At 39.2% G+C, this 20,963-nt stretch overlaps 1 protein-coding gene across 4 annotated transcripts in view; it reads right to left on the bottom strand.

The window, feature by feature from the left end:
* Positions 1-7,019: 7,019 nt before the first annotated feature.
* Positions 7,020-20,963, bottom strand: part of LOC135488165 (unconventional myosin-XV-like) — a 100,697-nt gene continuing 86,753 nt past the window's right edge. For all 4 annotated transcript variants that reach the window (XM_064772645.1, XM_064772653.1, XM_064772662.1 and 1 more), the window contains 5 exons: positions 17,334-17,473; positions 14,750-14,799; positions 14,413-14,496; positions 13,348-13,482; positions 7,020-12,161 (listed from right to left, as the gene is read on the bottom strand). In XM_064772645.1, the coding sequence (XP_064628715.1) occupies positions 12,069-12,161; positions 13,348-13,482; positions 14,413-14,496; positions 14,750-14,799; positions 17,334-17,473 (502 nt within the window). In that variant the 3' untranslated portion in view covers positions 7,020-12,068. The remainder of the gene's footprint in view (positions 12,162-13,347; positions 13,483-14,412; positions 14,497-14,749; positions 14,800-17,333; positions 17,474-20,963) is intronic.

Below are 20,963 nucleotides of genomic sequence, written 5' to 3'. Positions count from 1 at the left end.
GAGTGAAAATATGTCATCGAACAAAAAAAGACAGCGAACAAAAAAGAGTAATCGAACATTCAAAAAATGTCATCCAACAAAAAAAGACATCGAACAAAAAAAGTAATCAAACATTTAAAACATGAGTCTTGCCATGATAGAGCTTAGGCTAATCCAGTGGGTGGGTGGAAATAAGGAAATTAGTAATAATAGCTTACAGCGTTTTAAAATAGAATCTACTTTGATTAGTTTCCTTTTGTACTTCTCAACAACAATGTTACAAGTAACACATGTGAAAACTTTCTAGTGTGTGCATGAGTTTATAATTGATCATGACCGTGATCTATCTGTCATGTAATCATTCCAGGCCAGGTAACCACTGAAGTGTGATGTTGGTTGGAACAGTGACAGAACATTTCCTTCTAGTGAATTGGTAGAACTGTCCAAAGTCTATCGGCACAGTTCAACAGTTCTAGAACTGTTCCATTCCACAACAACCCCAATGGCTGGGAGGGATGATCGAATGACGTTCGAAGGGATCACGGGGTCCTTCTTGATGAGATTGATGCCCTTATCCCGCACGCATGGCGAATTTACGCGGGGGAATTAACACCAAATAACACCCGACTTAAAGGCGTCGGACGCCATATTGCCCTGGTCGGGATGTGATTGAAGGGCAGATGATTCATCCACTCTAAATGTCCCAAACTGAACGTCCCAAACAATGAGAGCAGCAGTTACAATTATCACGTCGGATGACTGCGCAGCCCGTGGCCAACAAAATTGAGATATTCATTTTGCCAAACTGCAGACAAACTCGACCAAAATTTATATTTTTCCTACAATATTAGTAATAATTGTTTTCCTCGGCAATGTTTAAATTGCCCTGTTCGGCTGTAAGGGGAGAGCATTAGCCTCATTTTGATACCCTAACCATTACAATCCTCCAAAAACTGCGACCGCCAAGTAGGGGTTGAAAAATAGCAATTTCATTAAAAAATTGGGGAAATCCAAGTTCGAGATTTTTTGAACTAATCTGTTTTTGCTACAGTTCATATGATCATGTTCAATCGTAGAATCATTTATTATCTCTTCAATGGATAATGTTTGAAGGGAAAGCGACAGAGAAATCACTAATACAAAAACATTTCCCTTTCATCGCGTTTCTGGATGTCGTCGCCCGGGAAAGGTACCTCCAATGGCTTCGTGGCCTGTTTTGATGCATTCTCAAATTTGTACGTAGTAGAGTGCAGACCAAGCAGAAGTCTGGTTTATATTTTCCGCAGAAGATGGCATCATTATGAGAGGAAGCTGCTGTTCACCACAGAACAGTTGGGGCACGATAAGGTTAAATTTATTCAGGGAAATTTAGTGCTATTTAAATTCAGATCAAAAAAGGGCCACATCATAAATATTAAAAATGGGCATTACGCTGGCTCATATACCTTAGAATTGCAACGTAAAGATGACGAGTTGCTCTCTTTAAATGAGATAACAGTCGAGGGCAATAAAAAAAGAAGCATTCGTATTGTGCCACATACAGCGAAATGGGAGGCAGCTTTTGATAATCGTTATAATAAAACACAAACATGACAATGTGAATTCATCTGACCATTTGCTGAAAAACGGAACAGAGTTGAAAGTCATCAATGCTGATAACAAAATACAGAGAAGAGAATTTGTAAACTTTTATTTCACTATTCACAGAACCAGTAATAGTGATATTATTGTTAGGAATGCGAAATGTATATTTCTGTTTACAATGAGGAGCAATTACGAAGAAAGTTCGGTAGTTCGAGGGATGATATGGCTACAAGAGCTGAAATCACAAGTTTTATGTTTTGCTCGTGACAATGCGTGGGATGGGAAAAGCATGTTATCTATTTGTAGACGGAGGAAGAAAACACACCTGGTCATATCTATTCGAATACCAAGATTACATAACACTTGGCACGATGAGGAAATGTCCGTTAGTGTTCTGAGGGAAGTTTATCAAAGTCGTGGTTCGATTGCCGCTGGGCGTAATGGTGCATTTGTGATATATAACTGGTATGGGCAAAGTCCCTTCATAATTTATAGACCGAGCTGGCACAGGTGAATTTGTTCTTCATTTCACAGCCATAAGACATCACTGCCAATGAGACCAACACACAATAGGCCTGATTTTTTATCACGTATAATAAACAAAGTGATAAGAGCATATGGGAGAGGCTAGATCATCAACGATCCGAGTCGATGTAAAGGCGGGAATTCTAGAAGCACTTGTATTAGTCCTACGTCATTGGTGGGTAAAATACATGGCGTTGTCGAAGTCTGAGCCATATCGTAAATGATCTATTGGCTGTTGAGAATATAATATCCCGCTATGAGATAGATACCCCTACAAAGTATGTTGAGTACGCAAAGTATAAAGACTATGAAAAGTCTTAAGAAGCTAGATAAAGTCAAAATTCCCGGGAACGCGCGTCTTTCGAAACAAGCGGTGGCTTTGATGTTGAAACCATACGTTCCCCAGTTTCCTGACTCTTTATTTGAAAGACTCTGGTAGGACCAGTGTCATTCAAACCCACAATCCCACCAGACAGCGATAGTCTTACTGGATATAGTGTTGCTATTCTCGCTGGCCTTTCTCGTGGTTCTCACAACAATCTTACCAGTCAGTGACAGCCTTAATTATTGATATAGTGTTGCTATTCTCGCCCGCCTTATCATGGTTCTCACAACAATCCTACCAGTCAGTGATAGTCTTAATTGATATAGAGTTGCCAAGTTTTTGAATTATTCTTTTCGAAAAATTCTCAAATTCATGATAATAATGTAGATGTGCGGATATGCATCAGTAAGGAATCCTCCATTATTACAGCGTATACAGGGATTGTCACCAGTGTGTAATAATGGCACTGGCACGCAAATTGTGTGTCTCTTTTCTCCTATTTATGTCAATCATCATGTTATAAGAAATACCACGTAGAAACTGCTGCCAGCTCTCAGTTTGTCACCCCCGGCACGTACGTTTGACTTTAGTAATTGACTCGCCACTGAAATTCCATCATGTATTACAGTGCGCAGATACTCTACTTCAAGATGGCGACACCGACGACACTCACTGCGTGCGGCGCCCGGCGTGAATAAACTACTTCGGCTGCGTACATGCGCTTTAGGATAGACCCCCTCCCCTGGCTCTATGCTCTGGCACCCCCCCCCCCCCTCGCTATGTACAGCTCATATTAATATCAACAACTTCTTCAAACGATATCTCCCACACTAATGCACGAAATGCAGTGCGGTTTTTAGCATATTGTTAGAAATTTTGTTTTCTGATAATCCATTTATGACAGAAATGTAATGACGTACAGGTTTTTCATTAATGTAGTCGGTCATTTTAAAAACCCTCACAAAAACTTTTTTTTGAAAAAATCTCCTTAAAATGACAGCGCACACATTTCTAAGATATTTAGTTTTTATTTCATTAAAATCGAACAAGCAATGTTGTAGCTATAACAATAAATGCTTTTGTCATTCCAACAATAGAACACACTTATTCACACTTACTGTTTTGATCTAAGTGCGCTTCTGATTGGTCGATTTTAATGAACTGAAGACCAAAAACTTTGTGTTTCATCATTCAAAAGAAAAATACTTTAAAATGAAACGGTCAGGGGCCATTGTGCTCACCCTATAGATATTTGATGCTTTGGAATTCATCCTGATTAAGAAACATTGTACATGTATAGTACTTTTGTGTATATAGGTCAAACCAAAGTCGGTATGACATGTTATGTATCCTTGCTTGGAGTAAGTACCATAAGAATATCATCAGAAACAAGTCGCTAATAAACGAGATATTGCACTTTTTACCTATTTTTAGCTTTGGCCTCCTGGTGGCAAAGTTGAGAACCAGATCAGATCGAAATTCGGTGTCCAAGGTAACATGACGTAGGGAGTCATGTGTACCAAATTTCAAGTTCATAGCTTTAGTGGTTAAGAAACGTGCCATAGTTACACTCAAACGACCAATATGCCCCATTTGACCTCTGTGACCTTGAAAAGCAGGTCAAATAAAAAAGTCATGATATGTAATGTATCCTTGCTAGAGAAAGCTACCATAAAATGTTATTGAAAACAAATCACTAGTAAGCGAGATATCACACTTTCTAGGTTTTCACTTTTGGCCCCCTGGTTGCAAAGTCGAGAATCAGACCGGACTGAAACTCAGGTCTCATTAGGGAGTTTTTTTTTTATTCATGCGCCCCCCCCCCCCCCACTCACCGTAGTTCCTAAAATCATTGATTTCTCGGTCCTTACAGTATGTCAGTGTTGATTCAGCAGTTGTTTTGGCAAAGACATGTTTTTTTTGGAGTTTCTGAAACTCAATAGGCGGCTAACAAGAAACTACGCATTTATACTGTTGTTGCCGACGTATGTGGTATGTGTACACTGAACTTGGGATGTGCGTCGGCCCCGTGTTGAAATGCCGTCCAGTGCCAGTTGGTGCGTTTTTCGCTGATTTGTGCAAAATTCAACATCTCAAAAGTTCAATGGTTGACCCTCGATTTTTTTTTGATTTTTGTGTAGCGTAAGCAACTGTCTTTCATGGGAGAATGGTCTCTGTAAGAATTATTCAGGAAGAAATGTATAATATTTGGGGTTTTTCGTGATTGTCCGGCCCAATTGGTAATATTGCCATTTGGGATGGTGAACAGAGCTAGGAGCAAATGTGACGCTTATGATTTATTTAAAGAAATAAAATGCCCGATTTAACATCCTGCAGAATCAGGGGAATCGGGCGTTTCCAGTGACATACGACACAAATGGGTTGTCCTCATGCATTCACTTTGGAAACGCATTTTAAAATAGATGTTACGTCCTGTTAATGGGGCACGTCATCATCGCGTACATTTGGGAAAAATTCCCTGACGAGACCTCAGGGTCAGAGGTCACCTGACTTTGTACAAAGTCTCAAGTTCATAGCCTTAGGGGTTGAGAAACGTGCCACAGTTACGCTCTAATGGCCAATTTACGCCATTTGACCTCTGTGACCTTGACAAGTAGGCTACGTCAAATCAAAAACCCGTATCATATTTGATGCATCCTTGCTAAGAGTAGGCCTACCTACCATAAAATGTTTACCAAAAACGAATCAGTTATAAGCGAGATACGGCACTATTAAAATTTTTGGCTTTGGCCCCCTCGTGGCCAAGTTAAAAATCAGACCGGGCCGATAATCAGTGTCACAGGTCATCTGACCTAGGGGGTCATGTGTACCAAGTTTAAGTTCATAGCTTTAGTGGTGAAGAAACGTGCCTTAGTTACACACAAACAGCCAATTCACACCATTTGACCTCTGTGACCTTAAAAATCAGGTCAAATCAAAAACCTGCAGGATATGTGATGTATCCTTGCTCTGAGTACCTACCATAAAAATAAAATTGAAAACAAGTCATTATTAAGCGAGATATTGCACTTTTTACCTTTTTTAGTTTTGGCCCCCTGGTGGCCAAGTCGAGAATCAGATCAGACCGAAATTAGGTGTCAGAGGTTATATGATGTAGGGAGTCATGAGTACTACATTTCAAGTTCATAGCTTTATCGGGTAAGAAACGTGCCATAGTTACACTCAGAAGGACAATTTCACCATTTGACCTCTGTGACCTTGAAAATTAGGTCAAATCAAAAACCCATATGATATGTGATGTAGCCTGAATAGGAAAACCTACCATAAAAATTTTATCGAAAACGAGTCACTCATAAGAAGAATATAACACTTCTTAGGTTTCCACTTCTGGCCCCCTGGTGACCAAGTCAAGCATCAGATTGGACCGAAATTTATTGTCAGAGGTCACCTGATTGGGGGGGGGGGGGGGGGGGGTCCTGTGTTCAAAGTTTCAAGTTCATAGCCCCAGTGGTTAAGAAACGTGCCATTGTTTTTGAAACAGGATACGATGACGGACAGAGCGGTGTTGTATAGACTCCCCTACGGTGAGCCAAAAAATTTGAAATAAAAAAGTTTTTTGTAAGGGTTTTTTAAATGGCTGATTTCATAATGAAAATCTTATGCAATCACATACCTGCTATAAGGTATGATAAGAAACAACATTTCTGAAAATAAGCTAAAAACCGCATTGAATTTGGTCCATTAAGGCCTGTGTACACTAGTAAAATATTAGCAACATTTTTACATCATATCCAGTTGCAACAAATGTTGCAAAAATGTTGCGTAGTGTGTACAGAGCAAAACGCGTCTTACAACATGTTGTAAAATTGTTGTAAAATCGTTGCAAATTAAATGCAATGTTATTCTTTGTTGCATGTTGTAAAAATGTTGCAAACTCTTCAGCCAATCAGAAATAGGATTTGCGTCATGTGATCTACCTGAGGTCAAGTGACTTGAACAAGAAGCAGGTATAGCAACTCTCAAGTGAGTGTCTTGCTTCGTAGGGTGATGAAACCTTTTCTAGAAGTTTCATCCATTCGCAGGAAGTTTTTGTATGACGGCTTGTCAGTCAGCCGCAACTCCTTTAACAGGCAGTGATATGCCCCATGATCCATCCTCATTTTGATCCAGGGCCTGGTCCATATTCTCTTTGGTTATTTCGCCGCCTCTTCCGTCTCTCAACAATGACAGCTAAAATTGCTGCAGAAGCACTCAAAACACATCTTCTCTCCTTGGAATCATCCATTTTCCCTCCAAAATACCTATTTCCCTTTGTTCCCAGTAAAAAGTTTGCAACAATTTATCAACATGTTGTAAAAATGTTGCTAATTTGTTGCAATTTTGTTGCTAGTGTACACAGGGCCTTGAAGCGTTTGTTGCAAAATTGTTGTAAAAATGTTGGTTAAATAAATGTTGGTAAAATGTTGCCAATATTTTACTAGTGTACACCCTGCTTTAGTTGGCGAAATATCGTATCAAGTAGGTATTGATATTAATATGAGCTAGACTGTACCTGAATGGATGGCTCCTGCTACAAATGTACCTTAGTTAATCTTCATAATTCAGCGATGAAATTGTTTCTGACAAAGGAATAGGACACATGATGTTTGTTATAAATCATTTATTCAAGTTTTCCCAATAAGAAAATAATAGACATGTCTGTCTCACATGCCGCTGATTGTAACAGTTGCACCCTTCAGATATTGTTACACAAATGTTTCCTAATAAATGTGAAAAGAATGATGTTTAGAATACAATCACTGATGAATGGGAATTGCCTTGTCTTCCAAAATACTTTGCACAGTGCAGAGATGGGAGAACATGAACTACATGTACATACTATTTATGGTGGCTGGATCTACTTTTTTGCAGAACTAAAATAGAGCAACATTTTCCGTGGGGAGAATCTTCAGAATCTTGCTGTCAAAAATATGATACGTACGTACATACATACATACGCACACACATACATACCACATATAATCTCATCCCTACATGTACTGTATGTAGATTTCACCAATTTAATCAGGACACCTAACTTTCATTAAGGCAGCTTTTGTCAGTAACAAGGATGTCCATAATAGGGAGGTTCTACTGTATTATCAAAGTATCCATTGAGAATTCAGGTGGATATGAAGTGTACATTGCAACATGAAATTAAAAACATCTGTAAGAACTACTCCCCACTGAAATCACAAATTATTAAAATATATTATCAGAAAATGTGCTGCATTAAACTATCTGTAAGATGTTGGTAACTTCTCTATATCTGATCACATAGTTATCTGGTCTCATCCAGGACGGCTTATAAATTTTAATCAGCAAACAAATTCAGTTGGAATGCATGAAAATCTGTCAAATGGAAAATTACTTGATATGGAAAGTTAGAGAGAACAACTACTTTTCTACAGTTCATACAAGAGGCAGTTAGATAAATGTTATCTATATTGAATTATATTATGTGACAGATCACACCTATCTCATCTCATGACTCTCCCTGGTGAAAATAGATACTCCATATAAAATTATGGCTATAAACTTGACTCAGAGGCAAGACAAAACTTAAAATCCCTATTTTCAATTTCCAACTATCCGTTAGGCAGATGTCATTAGAGGAGACTAGCTAGACTGACTAACAAGAATAATTTATAAACAGATCATATAAATTATTAACATATGACATCACAGCCTGTTGTTAGCCTATAGATACAAAATTATTAACATTTATACACGAGAGCACAAGTTTTTTGCCAGAGGGCAAGAAAAACCCATGCTTACGCAGGAGGGACCAACTTATGGAATGTTTTGAAATATGTAGATATCACAACAGCAAAAACAGCAAACCAAATTTCATTATCCCATTCAAACCCGTCCAAAAAAGGAAAAGAAAAGAGAAGTCAACATCAAGAATGAGCATGGTTAATCATAGTTCTCAAACAAAGAGAACGGTTCATTCTTATAGTATCCCAAGAAAGAGCAGGTTTCATTACAATAGTTTTCTGAGAAAGATCATGGTTCATTGATAAAGTTTTCTCAGAAAGATCATGTTTCATTATCCTAGTTCTCCAGGAAAGAGCATGGTTAATTGTTACATTACTCTAAGAAAGAGCATGGTTCATAGTTCTCCAATAATACTTTCTAGATGTGAGATTCGGCTTCTAAAATAAATTACTGTTTTTCCAAAAAGATTAAAAAATTAGATTAATTACTTTTTGGAATACAATAAACTCATTTATCATGGGCAAAAGTATGCTTTCATACTAGAACATTGAAAATGTCAATACAAAACAGACTTCATATATCAATTTTAAGAGCATTAATTGATATAATTGATATTTGTCCTCCCAAGTAGGGCAATAGCCTGATCTACATCACAACTTTTGGTGAACCCGCCGCCTGGCTCTAACAAGCCAGTTGCTAGCCTGATTAGGTAATCTAGTTGTCAAACAAATAAATGGCTAATCTTCAAAATGGATGTAGCAAATTGCATGGGGTTTTCTGTATTGTATAGATTGTTAGGTGCAATTTTGCAATCGTCTTACAGCAGGAAATGGCAAAATACCTGGAGTCATGGCCTTTAAAAGGTGATCAATATTGCCAAGATAGTCTCAACTTTTTCGTAACATGCCCATAACACAAAGATCAGCTGATTGATTTATTCAGTAATGTTGGAAATAAGGAATGCACCTACAAGCTGAAACAAGAAATCAGGCTATATTCCCCAACAAAAAACATGTCAGGGTGAACAGTCTCAAGATATCATCAGAGAAAGTTTCAGTAAAAGCCGCAGCAGTCAGGAAATGTGCATGCTCCGCTAACGGTCGATGACAGAAGTCTCAACCCATGAAAAAGAAGAAAAAACACCTTTTACACAACCAACTTCATCAAGTCCTATAGAAAACGTTGAGCTGAGCCCAAAAAAGTGCAAAGCGATTTTAGGAGAAATGTATATAAGACAAATCAATGCAGCATTTAAATTCGAATTTCGATGGGAAAATCATAGCGATGCTTCTTCACTTCCCAGAAATGTTATTTTGAAGACCCCCCCCATGGGTTTTGAATATTTTCACCTTCCTCAATAAAAACAAATCAGCATTAACAATGTAGTAATCAAGTATTAACATGTTAAGAAATTCTACTTTGATAATTAACAGCCAAATTATATACACATACACGCCTATAAGTTTTCATACACACATAATCATGATTAAGTCACATCCCAATGTGTATTGTTATTACTCATTTTTTTACTTTTATATAAAGATATATAGTTAATATTTTGGCATAAATACCCCCCTGCATTGGTATACTTTCCCAGGGATCTAGCAGTGCCCAGAGCAAAACACTTTTCATGCAAAAATGCTGTCCTTGAAACAGCACTTACTTGCAAAAGATGCCTATAAATTCTTATTTTTTGTCTACTCTACAGTAGGCTGAGGTACACAAAAACTGCTGTCAAAGTACATGCAAGCCCTTTTGAGGAGGAAGAAACTGAAAATCTGCCAAATACATTATCCCTGCTTCTCAAACGTCACATACTCCCTTACCAACTTTGTTCATTTAAAGTCATCAACACTGAGCCTGGTACTCCCTGGTTCAGTTTTAGTAAACAAACAATGACATAGGCAAAGAGATCAACATTTGCAGTTGATCATATAAAAGTGAAAAGGACGCTTTATATTGGAGTTAGTCAGGAAAATATATCCCGTCCTTTAAATTCTTTATTGAAGAGATGATCAAACAGAAAGTATCCAAAATTCATAGATGTCTGGGATAAAAACACCACTTTTGATGCAGACGTTTTTGACAAATCTTACAAGTTTCTCCGAAAAGTCAAAGTCCAAAACCATTGAGCTGTAGTTTACACGAAACATTCATATATTTGCCCTTGATGTGCATCAGTTTCTTAGAATTACAACTTTAAAAACAGGATGGTTTTTCTCCCAGTATGTGCTAAATACATGTGAGCGCTATTGCAATTCTACAGGAAATACATGTACAGTAGAACCTCTCTTAACAGACACCTCTCTATCAAGGACACCCTCTCTATTAAGGACACTAGTTTTGGTCCCAAATTGGGTGTTTCCATCCAATTTGACCTCTTTAATCAGGACACCTCTGTAATATGGCATACTTGTCAGTCCCAAGGGTGTCATTAATAGAGAGGTTCTTCTGTACCTATAAAACCTCATTCACTGATATATTTTGAGTAAGTCACCTGAGAATATTTCCTCAATTCACACAATTAAAGCTGGGGCCCACATCATCATGAACAATCATGGTACCCACTCATTCAAGGAAAAGGATGCTGGTATAATGGTAGTGTTCACATGGCAATGTAAAACCACCCTCATGGCCAGATTTCATTAAAGTATTTCATAATTTTGCTTCAATTGTTTCTGCAATATGCCCATATACTCTGGGGAGGGGGTCACCACAATGAAATGTGTAGAGCATCCTTGTACCAAAAATGTGTGACAGTTTGTTTGTTTTTGGTTGGCAAAGGTTGACCCATGCTAGGCCAATGGACCCCCATTTTTCAGTCAAGCCCTGCAATAAACCTAGAAGCACATTTCAAAAGATACCTGCCATCTGCTCTTTATTTTCAACTCTTTTACTCAGATACTAAGCTTCTGTAAAAATTCCCGAAATCGAGAGTTGGAGGAAGCACTTGAATAACAATGTAAGGGGTTGTGTTTGCAAATGTATACCAGCAATAAGGGTTGGGGATGAAAAACATGCCAGTAAATGAAGGGGTCTACCAAAAACGCTAGGTACAGGGATGCTTAACACATGTATCTGAGAGTGACTGCCCATGGTCTGTATTGCCCATAAATCTTCTCATGAACTCTGCTCAAACAGCAAAGGCACCACAAAAAGGTGCAATCCCATGGCAAGCCCAAGTTGTCCCTCAAAACTTAATGCTTGGGTGACACATCTAAGGGGTAGGTAAAGACGTACTTATTTGATGATGCATATTCCAAGCACAAAGCCCCAATCTCATTGTGAGTGTCGGGTGTTCAGCTGTTTAAAGCCAGGTCAGATCTAAGAAGAGTAACAGCGTAATAACAATAATGTGCAATGTACAAAGCAACACTCTAATAATCACCCTGAGATATACTAAAGAAGGTCTGTGCATTGAAATAATGTTCTGAAATCGACACAATATCATGCACCCATTGCATCAGAAATTGTCACTATCACACCCTAATTCTCAATATGACCATGCAGACTTGGCCAATTTTCAGAATATTGAGATGTAAATATATCTTGGATAACTTGATCAACATCACCATCCTTAATCACAACAACTGCTATAAAATCCTGGAACCATGTTCCCCTAAAAGCTTCCAAATAATGTCATACTGTAAACCCATTTATTTTCGCGCCCTATGTGTTAGCGAAATTATCATTTTTAGATTTGCAACCATTTATTTCTGCTAATAGGCTAATTTTCCAATTATAAAACATTAAGTTAAACATTTTCGTGCCATAAAATTTTGTGACAGTACTTCTGCTGAAGTCTTGTAAATACTAGGCTTGCAAAAATAAAGGAGTTTACAGTGACCTCATCGGTCCATGTCTCATGAGTCCTGAGCGGAATGCACTTGAAAAAGCCCCATAACAATATTTCTCTCAAGCTTCAAGTCACTCATTATCGAGCTGGACTCCAGATCTGATTTCCTATTTGCTTGTCCTTGTTCAAGACCTGAATGTACAGTCCAATAATCCGGGATATGTCAGCCCCCTGTAAATTGAAAAAAGAAAGTTATTTTTGCTTTGGATTATACGGTTTACACAGACAAGGTTTCCGTCAAAGAGTCTGTGATCAACGTGGTTAATCATCATGGATTCTATGTTGGCCGGGTATCTGGTACTGAATCCCCCTTTGGAAGTACTTAGGTGTTCATCAGAATAAACGAATACCTCTTTAAAGGTCCTGCCAACCATGGCCCAAGAAATCACCTACGAGATGAAAAGCTACAGCAATAGTGAGAAAACAACATCAATCGCTTTTCACTGCCTTTTTTTTCAACACTGAACATATTATACGTCTTAATTAGGGTTTGAGTTTTTTATATGTTTTAGTTATCACCAACTAGATTTTGGGCCTTATTATGATGAAAATCAAGGATTTTAATTTTATCAATGCAAAACATGTCAAGTGACACTGACCCCCCTCCCAGTAAGAATTATTCACTTTTTTCCCACCCAACTATTCATATTCAGACACTGACCTACAGATATGCTCCCAAGAGTTTCTCGTCAAACAAGCCAAAACAAAATACCCACACCAAAAATGATTGTCCCTCTAACAATCATGAAATATCCAAATAATGGTGTTATCTCATAAGCCGCACGTACACCACCTGAAAATGGACCACCAATCTTGGTTCGCGAACCAATGCCGCACCATCGAAAATCCACCAAGCGCGTACACCAGCGCTGCAGCTAGTTATAAAATCCGGCAACAGATGGCGCGCAAACAATAAGCAGAAAGCGCCATTTCGAAAACGCCGCCTGGAGCCGAACCATCTAACTAGCCAATTGCCGATCCATTTGCGCGTACACAACGACAAAGCCGAGCTTTTAACAAGCCGGGCGAATTTGGACCATCAATCTTGGTGGGACAAATTCGCCCCGCAATTTGTATCGGCAATGGATTGCCGAACCAATTTGTCGCGGCAATGTGGTGGTGTACGTGCAATTGGTCCACCAATATTTCGTGGTGTAAGCGCAGCTATAGAGACAAAGCGGCAGGGCCTCGATAATTACAGAAACTAACTAAGGTCAGATCTGAACTTCCCCCAACTGTTACAGCAGTATCGAAACTGGCCTATCACATCATGTTAGGCATCACAACCCAGACTTGGGTCATTGCCAGGTACTGAATAAAACATTCAAAGAGTTGAAACAGCCATCCCGATTCCTACCTGATCCGTTTCAATCCTCGTGATCTTCTGTAGCAGTAGATTTCCACATTTGAGATCCAAGTAATTGACCTTGTTGTCGGCACGGTAACGCCTCGTACTTATAATCTCACTGAAGGGCCATGATACCAAAGTATTCTGAAAAAAAACATATTAGGTGAATAAAGAATAAAAGAGCACTGCTGCATTCCAGTATGAAATGCGTCAATGCATGATTTGCACTCTTCCCTCCGAACACTGATGACACAATGATGTCTTAAAGCTGTTAGGGGTAATTTGTTAGCCACTGGTGTCACGCGTGACATGCCTTCGGTGTCACAAGTGATATGCCTTGTGTCATGATACAAGTGATGATTGTTTTACACAACTGAGAGGGTTAAAGTCATCATCTGTATTCTTGCATTGTCATTGCATCAGAATCGTCATCATCATTATGTTATTACATTGTTTCTGCATCAAGAAAACTTCCTAAATTAAAGTTTCAATTAAGTTTTCAATTGACATTCCTGACAGGTTACATAACACCTTTGGATGATTTTATAACTTTGAGATGTGTTCAATTATCATGAAATGATCATTCGAGATTCAGATGAGGGTTGGCTGTTATCGTGAGAGATTCAATAAAAGTTTGTGTCTGGAAAAACACGTTGTCTCTTGTCCTGACTGAAGGTGTCTATAAAGTCCTGCCAGAAGATCCCTAAAAGTGATGTCGGGTCCATCACACCTGTCAAGGTGATACAGACTCGACGCAGACATCCATGTCTTGGTTATATTGTGAGATATAACAAGAGGTGATGTATAACTTCGGATGTCTAATAACCTTTCCAAAAGATTAAGAGGTCTTTTAATTCTCAACTATTGAGAGCTTACCCCTGAATAAGTTCACTGAATAAATTCTCAACTATCAAGAACTTAAGTTACTCATAAGTTTTTATTTGGAAGACAATTTGGGAGATCAGGATCTGTCACTGAATGATGACCTCGGTTATTGATTCAATTCTTTCTGTGTTTTTTCTTTAAAATGTACACGTATGACTGTTTCAATTGACAATATTCTTTCCTACTCACATGAGACGTCTCATCTAACAACATGACACCACGCACATTGATAGCCATCAAGCAGCTACCCTTTATTCGTGGATCTGCAATGCTCTGAAAACAAACATGGGCATGTATTAACAAATTATCACAGTATTCGGTATTAATGTTGAACTGAATCTTATCGCATGATATCATTGTGTTTAAAATCATGGTTTATCCACTAACATGCATACATCATAAATGCTTAAGTCGTTCCTTCTAATACTTGGTACCTAGTACCTAGTTTTGAAATATCCATTAAGTATCTTGGGCACCATCTTTGAGTCTGAGCCACAAGACGACATCGAATATATACGAGACTTACCTTAATCCTGAAGAACTTTGATCCAAATAATGGCCAAGTTATCAACATTTCTGAAAGAAATGAGACGACGTTCAAGATATTGACTGACTATACCCCACCGAACTAGACGCAAAATCACATTAATAAGTGTTAAACAAGGATGATAATAACAATGGAACAGCCAGGGGCTATTGTGTTCACCATCTATATATTTAGTGGATAATTTGTACTGGTTAAGAAACATTCTACAGTATATGTGACCCGTCACAGCAAAACCAGGTACATGTCGCACAGAAGATGAGCCTAAATGACACCAGGAGATAATGGAAGAAATTGACGTGCTCATATTTCACAAAAGGCAGACAACAGAGAAATGAACAAACAGTCCGTCTCAACCTGCCAAGCTCAGAGCAACATGCGTCTGCTTTTGCTGTGATGGGTCAAATATAGCCAAATGGAAATTTTATGCCATTTAACCTCTGTGACCTTGAAAAGTAGGTCAAATAAAATAAAAATAGCTTCGCAAAGCGAGCATAACCCCTCAGCTGATGAAGGTCGAGGGGAGGAGAATGGTGAAGTGGGCTTAAGGGCCAACCCGGGAATAAGTGCATGTAGTGTTATGAGTGCTGTCTGTCCTCAGTAAAAAAATCATGATTTTAGCTAGCATAATTCCTGAGATATAGCCAAAAGTAGTTTTTCGCATGAAGCGCCCCCTGGGGCCAAGTGTAGGTCGAAAACCGTCGAAACTGCCAAAAGGCACAATGGTACCATAAGACCTTCAAACCACCCAGAGATGAAATGCCTAGCATTTATGGTTACGGATATATGCTCCGGAAACCACTGATGGTCAATTTACGCTATTTGACCGCTGTGACCTTGAAAAGTAGGTCAAATCAAAAATCCGGGTATTATGTGATGTAGTCTCATGAGTACTGTCCTCAGTAAAAATATCATGATTCTAGCTAGCATAATTCATGAGATATAGCCAAAAGTAGGTTTTTGGCATGAAGCGCCCCCTGGGGCCAAGTGTAGGTCGAAAACCGTCAAAACTGCCAAAAGGCACAATGGTACCATAAGACCTTCAAACCACCCAGAGATGAAATGCCCAGCATTTATGGTTACGGATATATGTTCCGGAAACCACTGATGGTCAATTTACACTACTTGACCCCTGTGACCTTGAAAAGTAGGTCAAATGAAAAACCTGGGTATTATGTGATGTAGTCTCATGAGTACTGTCCTCAGTAAAAATATCATGATTCTAGCTAGCATAATTCATGAGATATAGCCAAAAGTAGTTTTTTGCATGAAGCGCCCCCCTGGGGCCAAGTGTAGGTCGAAAACCGTCAAAACTACCAAAAGGCACAATGGTACCATAAGACCTTCAAACCACCCAGTACTGTCCTCAGTAAAAATATCATGATTCTAGCTAGCATAATTCATGAGATATAGCCAAAAATAGTTTTTCGCATAAAGCGCCCCCTGGGGCCAAGTGTAGGTCGAAAACCGTCAAAACTGCCAAAAGGCACAATGGTACCATAAGACCTTCAAACCACCCAGAGATGAAATGCCCAGCATTTATGGTTACAGATATATGTTCCGGAAACCACTGATGGTCAATTTACGCTACTTGACCCCTGTGACCTTGAAAAGTAGGTTAAATGAAAAACCTGGGTATTATGTGATGTAGTCTCATGAGTACTGTCCTCAGTAAAAATATCATGATTCTAGCTAGCATAATTCATGAGATATAGCCAAAAGTAGTTTTTTGCATGAAGCGCCCCCCTTGGGCCAAGTGTAGGTCGAAAACCGTCAAAACTACCAAGAGGCACAATGGTACCATAAGACCTTCAAACCACCCAGAGATGAAATGCCCAGCATTTATGGTTACGGATATATGCTCCGGAAACGAGATCAACGGACAGACGGACAGACCCTCAGACAGACGGCGAACGCCTCGACAATACCCCTCTAGCCTTTATGGGCTGAGGGGTAAAAACCATCTGACATATACCATACGGTGGTTAGATGTACCCATGATATCAGATTGGTGGCAATCGGGCAAGTAGTTAAGTAATAATCGCATTATTAAGGTTTTTGAATTTGGACCCTTGGTGGCCAAGTGGTGAATCAGATCTACTGAACTGTGGTGAGATCCATGCTTTCTAACAATACCTTTCCTCTTGTCACGGGGTGTGTTTATTATGCCCTCATATACAATGTACCTTTCTCCTTTGCGGGTCACATATATCTCCTCTCGGAAATCGGACGAGAAGTTTAATTAACATTGTACTGTACCGATAAGCCAGAACAACTGTTGAAACAGGTGTCTATTCTAGTCACCTTAATGATCATTCTGCTGGCCTATTCATCATAACCATGATATTACTATTTTTTGGAATTGAAAGCAACTGGGTGCCCCTCTAATTAAGGCCTACAAAAAGGGACCATTTCCAATTTCTGAGATAGAGGCCTTGTCCTAGTCCAAGGAGAGTCCAGGTAGTCAGTCTCGGATGGGTGGGTGAAAGCTAGGCTAGTTCAGGAGGGTTTGTGTGTAAAACAAAGCGGCAAGAGGCTAAAAATGCTATGAAATACGGACACTCACCCAAGAACATAACCTTGCATTCCACTGGCGTCATCTGGTTGATTTCTTTGAGTCTCTCATGAACAGCGTTGACCCATGCCTGGGATGAGAGTTCGGTGATTTTATCTATGCCCCGTGGGAGAAGATCCTGCACTTCTTGCCTGCAAAATGATTGAGAAAATGAAAATCCAACCTCCAGCAGAGCTGTTCAACAACACTGGGACTAAAAGGATTTGAAGTGTGGTCCTAGCATATATAGGAGGGCTTTTGTGCTTGTCTGCTGCTGGACGTATAAGCTAGCACCCCACATTGGCTTGTGACACAAAACTAACGATCATATGTGACCCACCACGACAAAACGAGTCACATGTCGCACAGAAGATGAGCCTAAAATGACACCAGGATATAATAGAAGAAATTGATGTTCTCAACACACATATGTGGTCATTGTCAATCCAAAAGTTGAAAGGGGAGGGGGCAGGTGATAATCATGCAGCTTGATGATTTTTGGATCATACATACAGATTGCCATCAGACATCTTTGTCTGATCAAGAAAGAAGTTTGTACTTCCAAGTTTTGGGTAACTCACAGTGAGGTAGCCAACCCAAAGCATCAAGTAGGCTATTTTCGGTGACCCCACCTCAAGCAGCCATATTAGACACATGGATTTGGACAAATTTTGTTTTATGGGTTCTTCTAATGCTGATTCACCACAAAGCAATTTTTAGCACCTGCACTATTCATTTATTCATGAGAATGGAGTCGCGGTTTTCATTTTACATTTGTTGCGATTTCTTTTTCGCCACCTGACAATCTTGCTGGATGACTCATGTTCGATTACTTATTAACCTGTGATTGCTGGAAGCAAACGGATCTTATACAACTTTATATTTAGCTCCACATCAGATCCACCACCAATACTCCATGAGGACATTCAATCAACACCACGGAGGCAGAGAATTTCCATATTTTTTATCTGGTTATATACACATGCACATTGATGAGGTAACCAAGCAGTAAAGGTATAATTCGTGCACAGTCATAACCAGATATAAATCTGGATTTTGTTCAAACTCCTGCCAACTGTGCTGCTGAATCCTGCCAACTGTGCTGCTAAGTCCTCAAAGCAGTATTATAGCAGTTATTTCAGTTACAACATTCATCATATCCCTGAACAGAGACCGAGGGTAAATCTTTTGAAGAACGCTCTGAGATAGGGACACCTGAGCTTTAACAAGACAACATGATACCACAGGTAGAGAAATTGAAAATGTTATTGTTGAGCTTTTTTTGAGAAGTGAAAAGTATAATAACTGTTTGAAGGGTACAGCAAACATAGTAAAAATGCTACCGAAATAGTGTGGTCCAATTTCATCCACAAGTAGAAAGAGCACTTGTGCAGTTCGAGTTAACCAGCACGGCACAGGTCCATCAAAGGGTACGGCAAAATTGAGCAAGTATATTTGCAGAGTATATGCATGATGTCAGAATGAACCTTGCAAAATAGGTCGAATTACACACCCGTGTATTCTGGTGCGTATCTTCATGAGATCTACTAGTGATATAAATAATGGAACAAACCAAAAGTTAGGGTGCAAACTTTCATATTTTTCAGGCTTGGTCCTTCTGTGACCAAAACAGAAACTCCATAGTCAAGGATGAGCCGCAGAGCAATAACTTTTATGCACTTTGACAACACCCTGTGCTGGGGTGAGGGACGATGTGATTACGTCATTGACTTGTTCCTGATTACCCGGAGACTTTGACCCAACAGCAATGACGAAGCACCATGCTATCAGGGTGATGTAAAGCCTAAGCCGAATGCACTCAGGGGGCGCAAATTGTTTACCGTGCCAGGAGCAAGACTTTACATACATAGCATCCCCCTACTCCTTTACTAAAAACCGGAAAGAGTTAGTATGGAAATGAATATGAGTATTTGTTAGAAATGTTAGAAACACACTCAACTCATGTTAAAGCCCTACTAAAAAAGATTTACTCTTGGCTAAGGTACTATAAGGTATTGTAGGGTAAATGAGGGGGTAATTTGGCCTGGGCAAGATACACTCCCTCATTTACCCTACAATTACAACTACAACTACAAATTCCTTACAGTGCCTTAGCCAAGGGTTAATTTTTTAGTAGGGAGTTAAAGCAGCAATACTGGTGGATGAGCCACAAAGCTATATTACCTGTCAATTGGGGTTATTTCAAAATCAGCCATAGAGCTGACATTATACAACTGGGATGCACTTGAATTAGATCCTGTGTCACGCCTGGGAGGTTTCGAAAGAGCAAACAGTAGATGAAGCAAAAGCACAGCAAGGGTGACTAGTGTTATAAGCACTCAATATTGCACAGAAATTGTGCCGGAATTAGAAAACACACAAAAGGGGACAAAATGTGAAGCACGGTTCAATCAAACCTATATCTTCCCCAAACAATTCCTGCTCTGTCATTTTTGTCTCAAACATTCATAGTCCAACAACGGTTTGGATTTAATAACAGCCGGTGTTATAATAAAACATTTTTATAGCACATTCCCATGGTTGAATACCTTGCCTAAAGCGCTTTAGGATTATCATCATCATCCAAGTCTCCACAGGAAGAATTCTGGGGTTCAAAGAGCAGTTAAACCCAGGACGCCTTCATCATAAGCCTGACGCGCTTCCACTTCCCCTAAACTTGCACTTTATAAAACAGCAGCAACTGATCATTCGTTTTTGTTCACATGGTATGCATTAGCATCTTCTCCCAAATACATCAATTGACAATCGGCCCATATTATTTACACAGCTTATAATTTTGTAGTTGACACTCAGCTCTCAACTCAATATCTTACACCAATCGGCCCCAGTAAATTGGATGCATTGGTCATTCTCTGCCAATGGCTGATTTGAAAGTAAGCTAGCTTCTTGGGTCATGATCATAGTTCTTCTTTTACATAAAAAATCCAACTGTTATCCCTATCATCAAAAACACATTAAATTGAAGGAATGTGCTTTTGCTGTTATATTTAAAAGGGAACAATAGGACTTGGTGAGGTGCAACTAAGAATGCATGCAGGTATAAAGTGCATTGGTGACTTAAAATATGCTCTATAATTGTCCACTGAACATCCTGAGTTCCCCAGCTGCATTTCAGCAGAAGTGTGTTTCTCAATATATTATTCATCAGTGTTGGGCAAGGCGTGAAACATTGTATGAGCACGAATAGCATGGTGATATCCCACGTACCATGAGCATGATGAGGAGGAAAAAGGGGGAACCAGTCCTGTCCTCCTTTTATGGCAATATGTAGTTCCCCAAAAACAATTTTGACCAAATCCAGAATCACGCTAAAATGCACTTGCTGATGAACTCTTCTTAAAATGTGCCTATAATTTTAAACTCCATCCTGAATCCCGGCAAATAGTCAGATTTAGGCAATCCCGCTGAACTGACAAAGACCACCCCCTCTGCTATAGATTTACAATGTAGTGCTGACTAAATTTTTTAAATGAAACTTGAAAATTTTTCGTAAATTAAACTTGAATTTTGGAAAGGGGAATAAAAGTCTGTGAGGGAAAAAGTCAATGAAACCATATTTAGAAAAATTTGTTCTGGGCTTTTTGCACTGGGGTTATAAATCAAATGTGCATTATAAAATGT

The sequence above is a fragment of the Lineus longissimus genome, chromosome 1, assembly GCF_910592395.1.
Source record: "Lineus longissimus chromosome 1, tnLinLong1.2, whole genome shotgun sequence".
In the NCBI taxonomy this organism is placed as follows: Eukaryota; Metazoa; Nemertea; class Pilidiophora; order Heteronemertea; family Lineidae; genus Lineus; species Lineus longissimus.
This window is presented reverse-complemented; position numbering and strand designations above follow the sequence as displayed.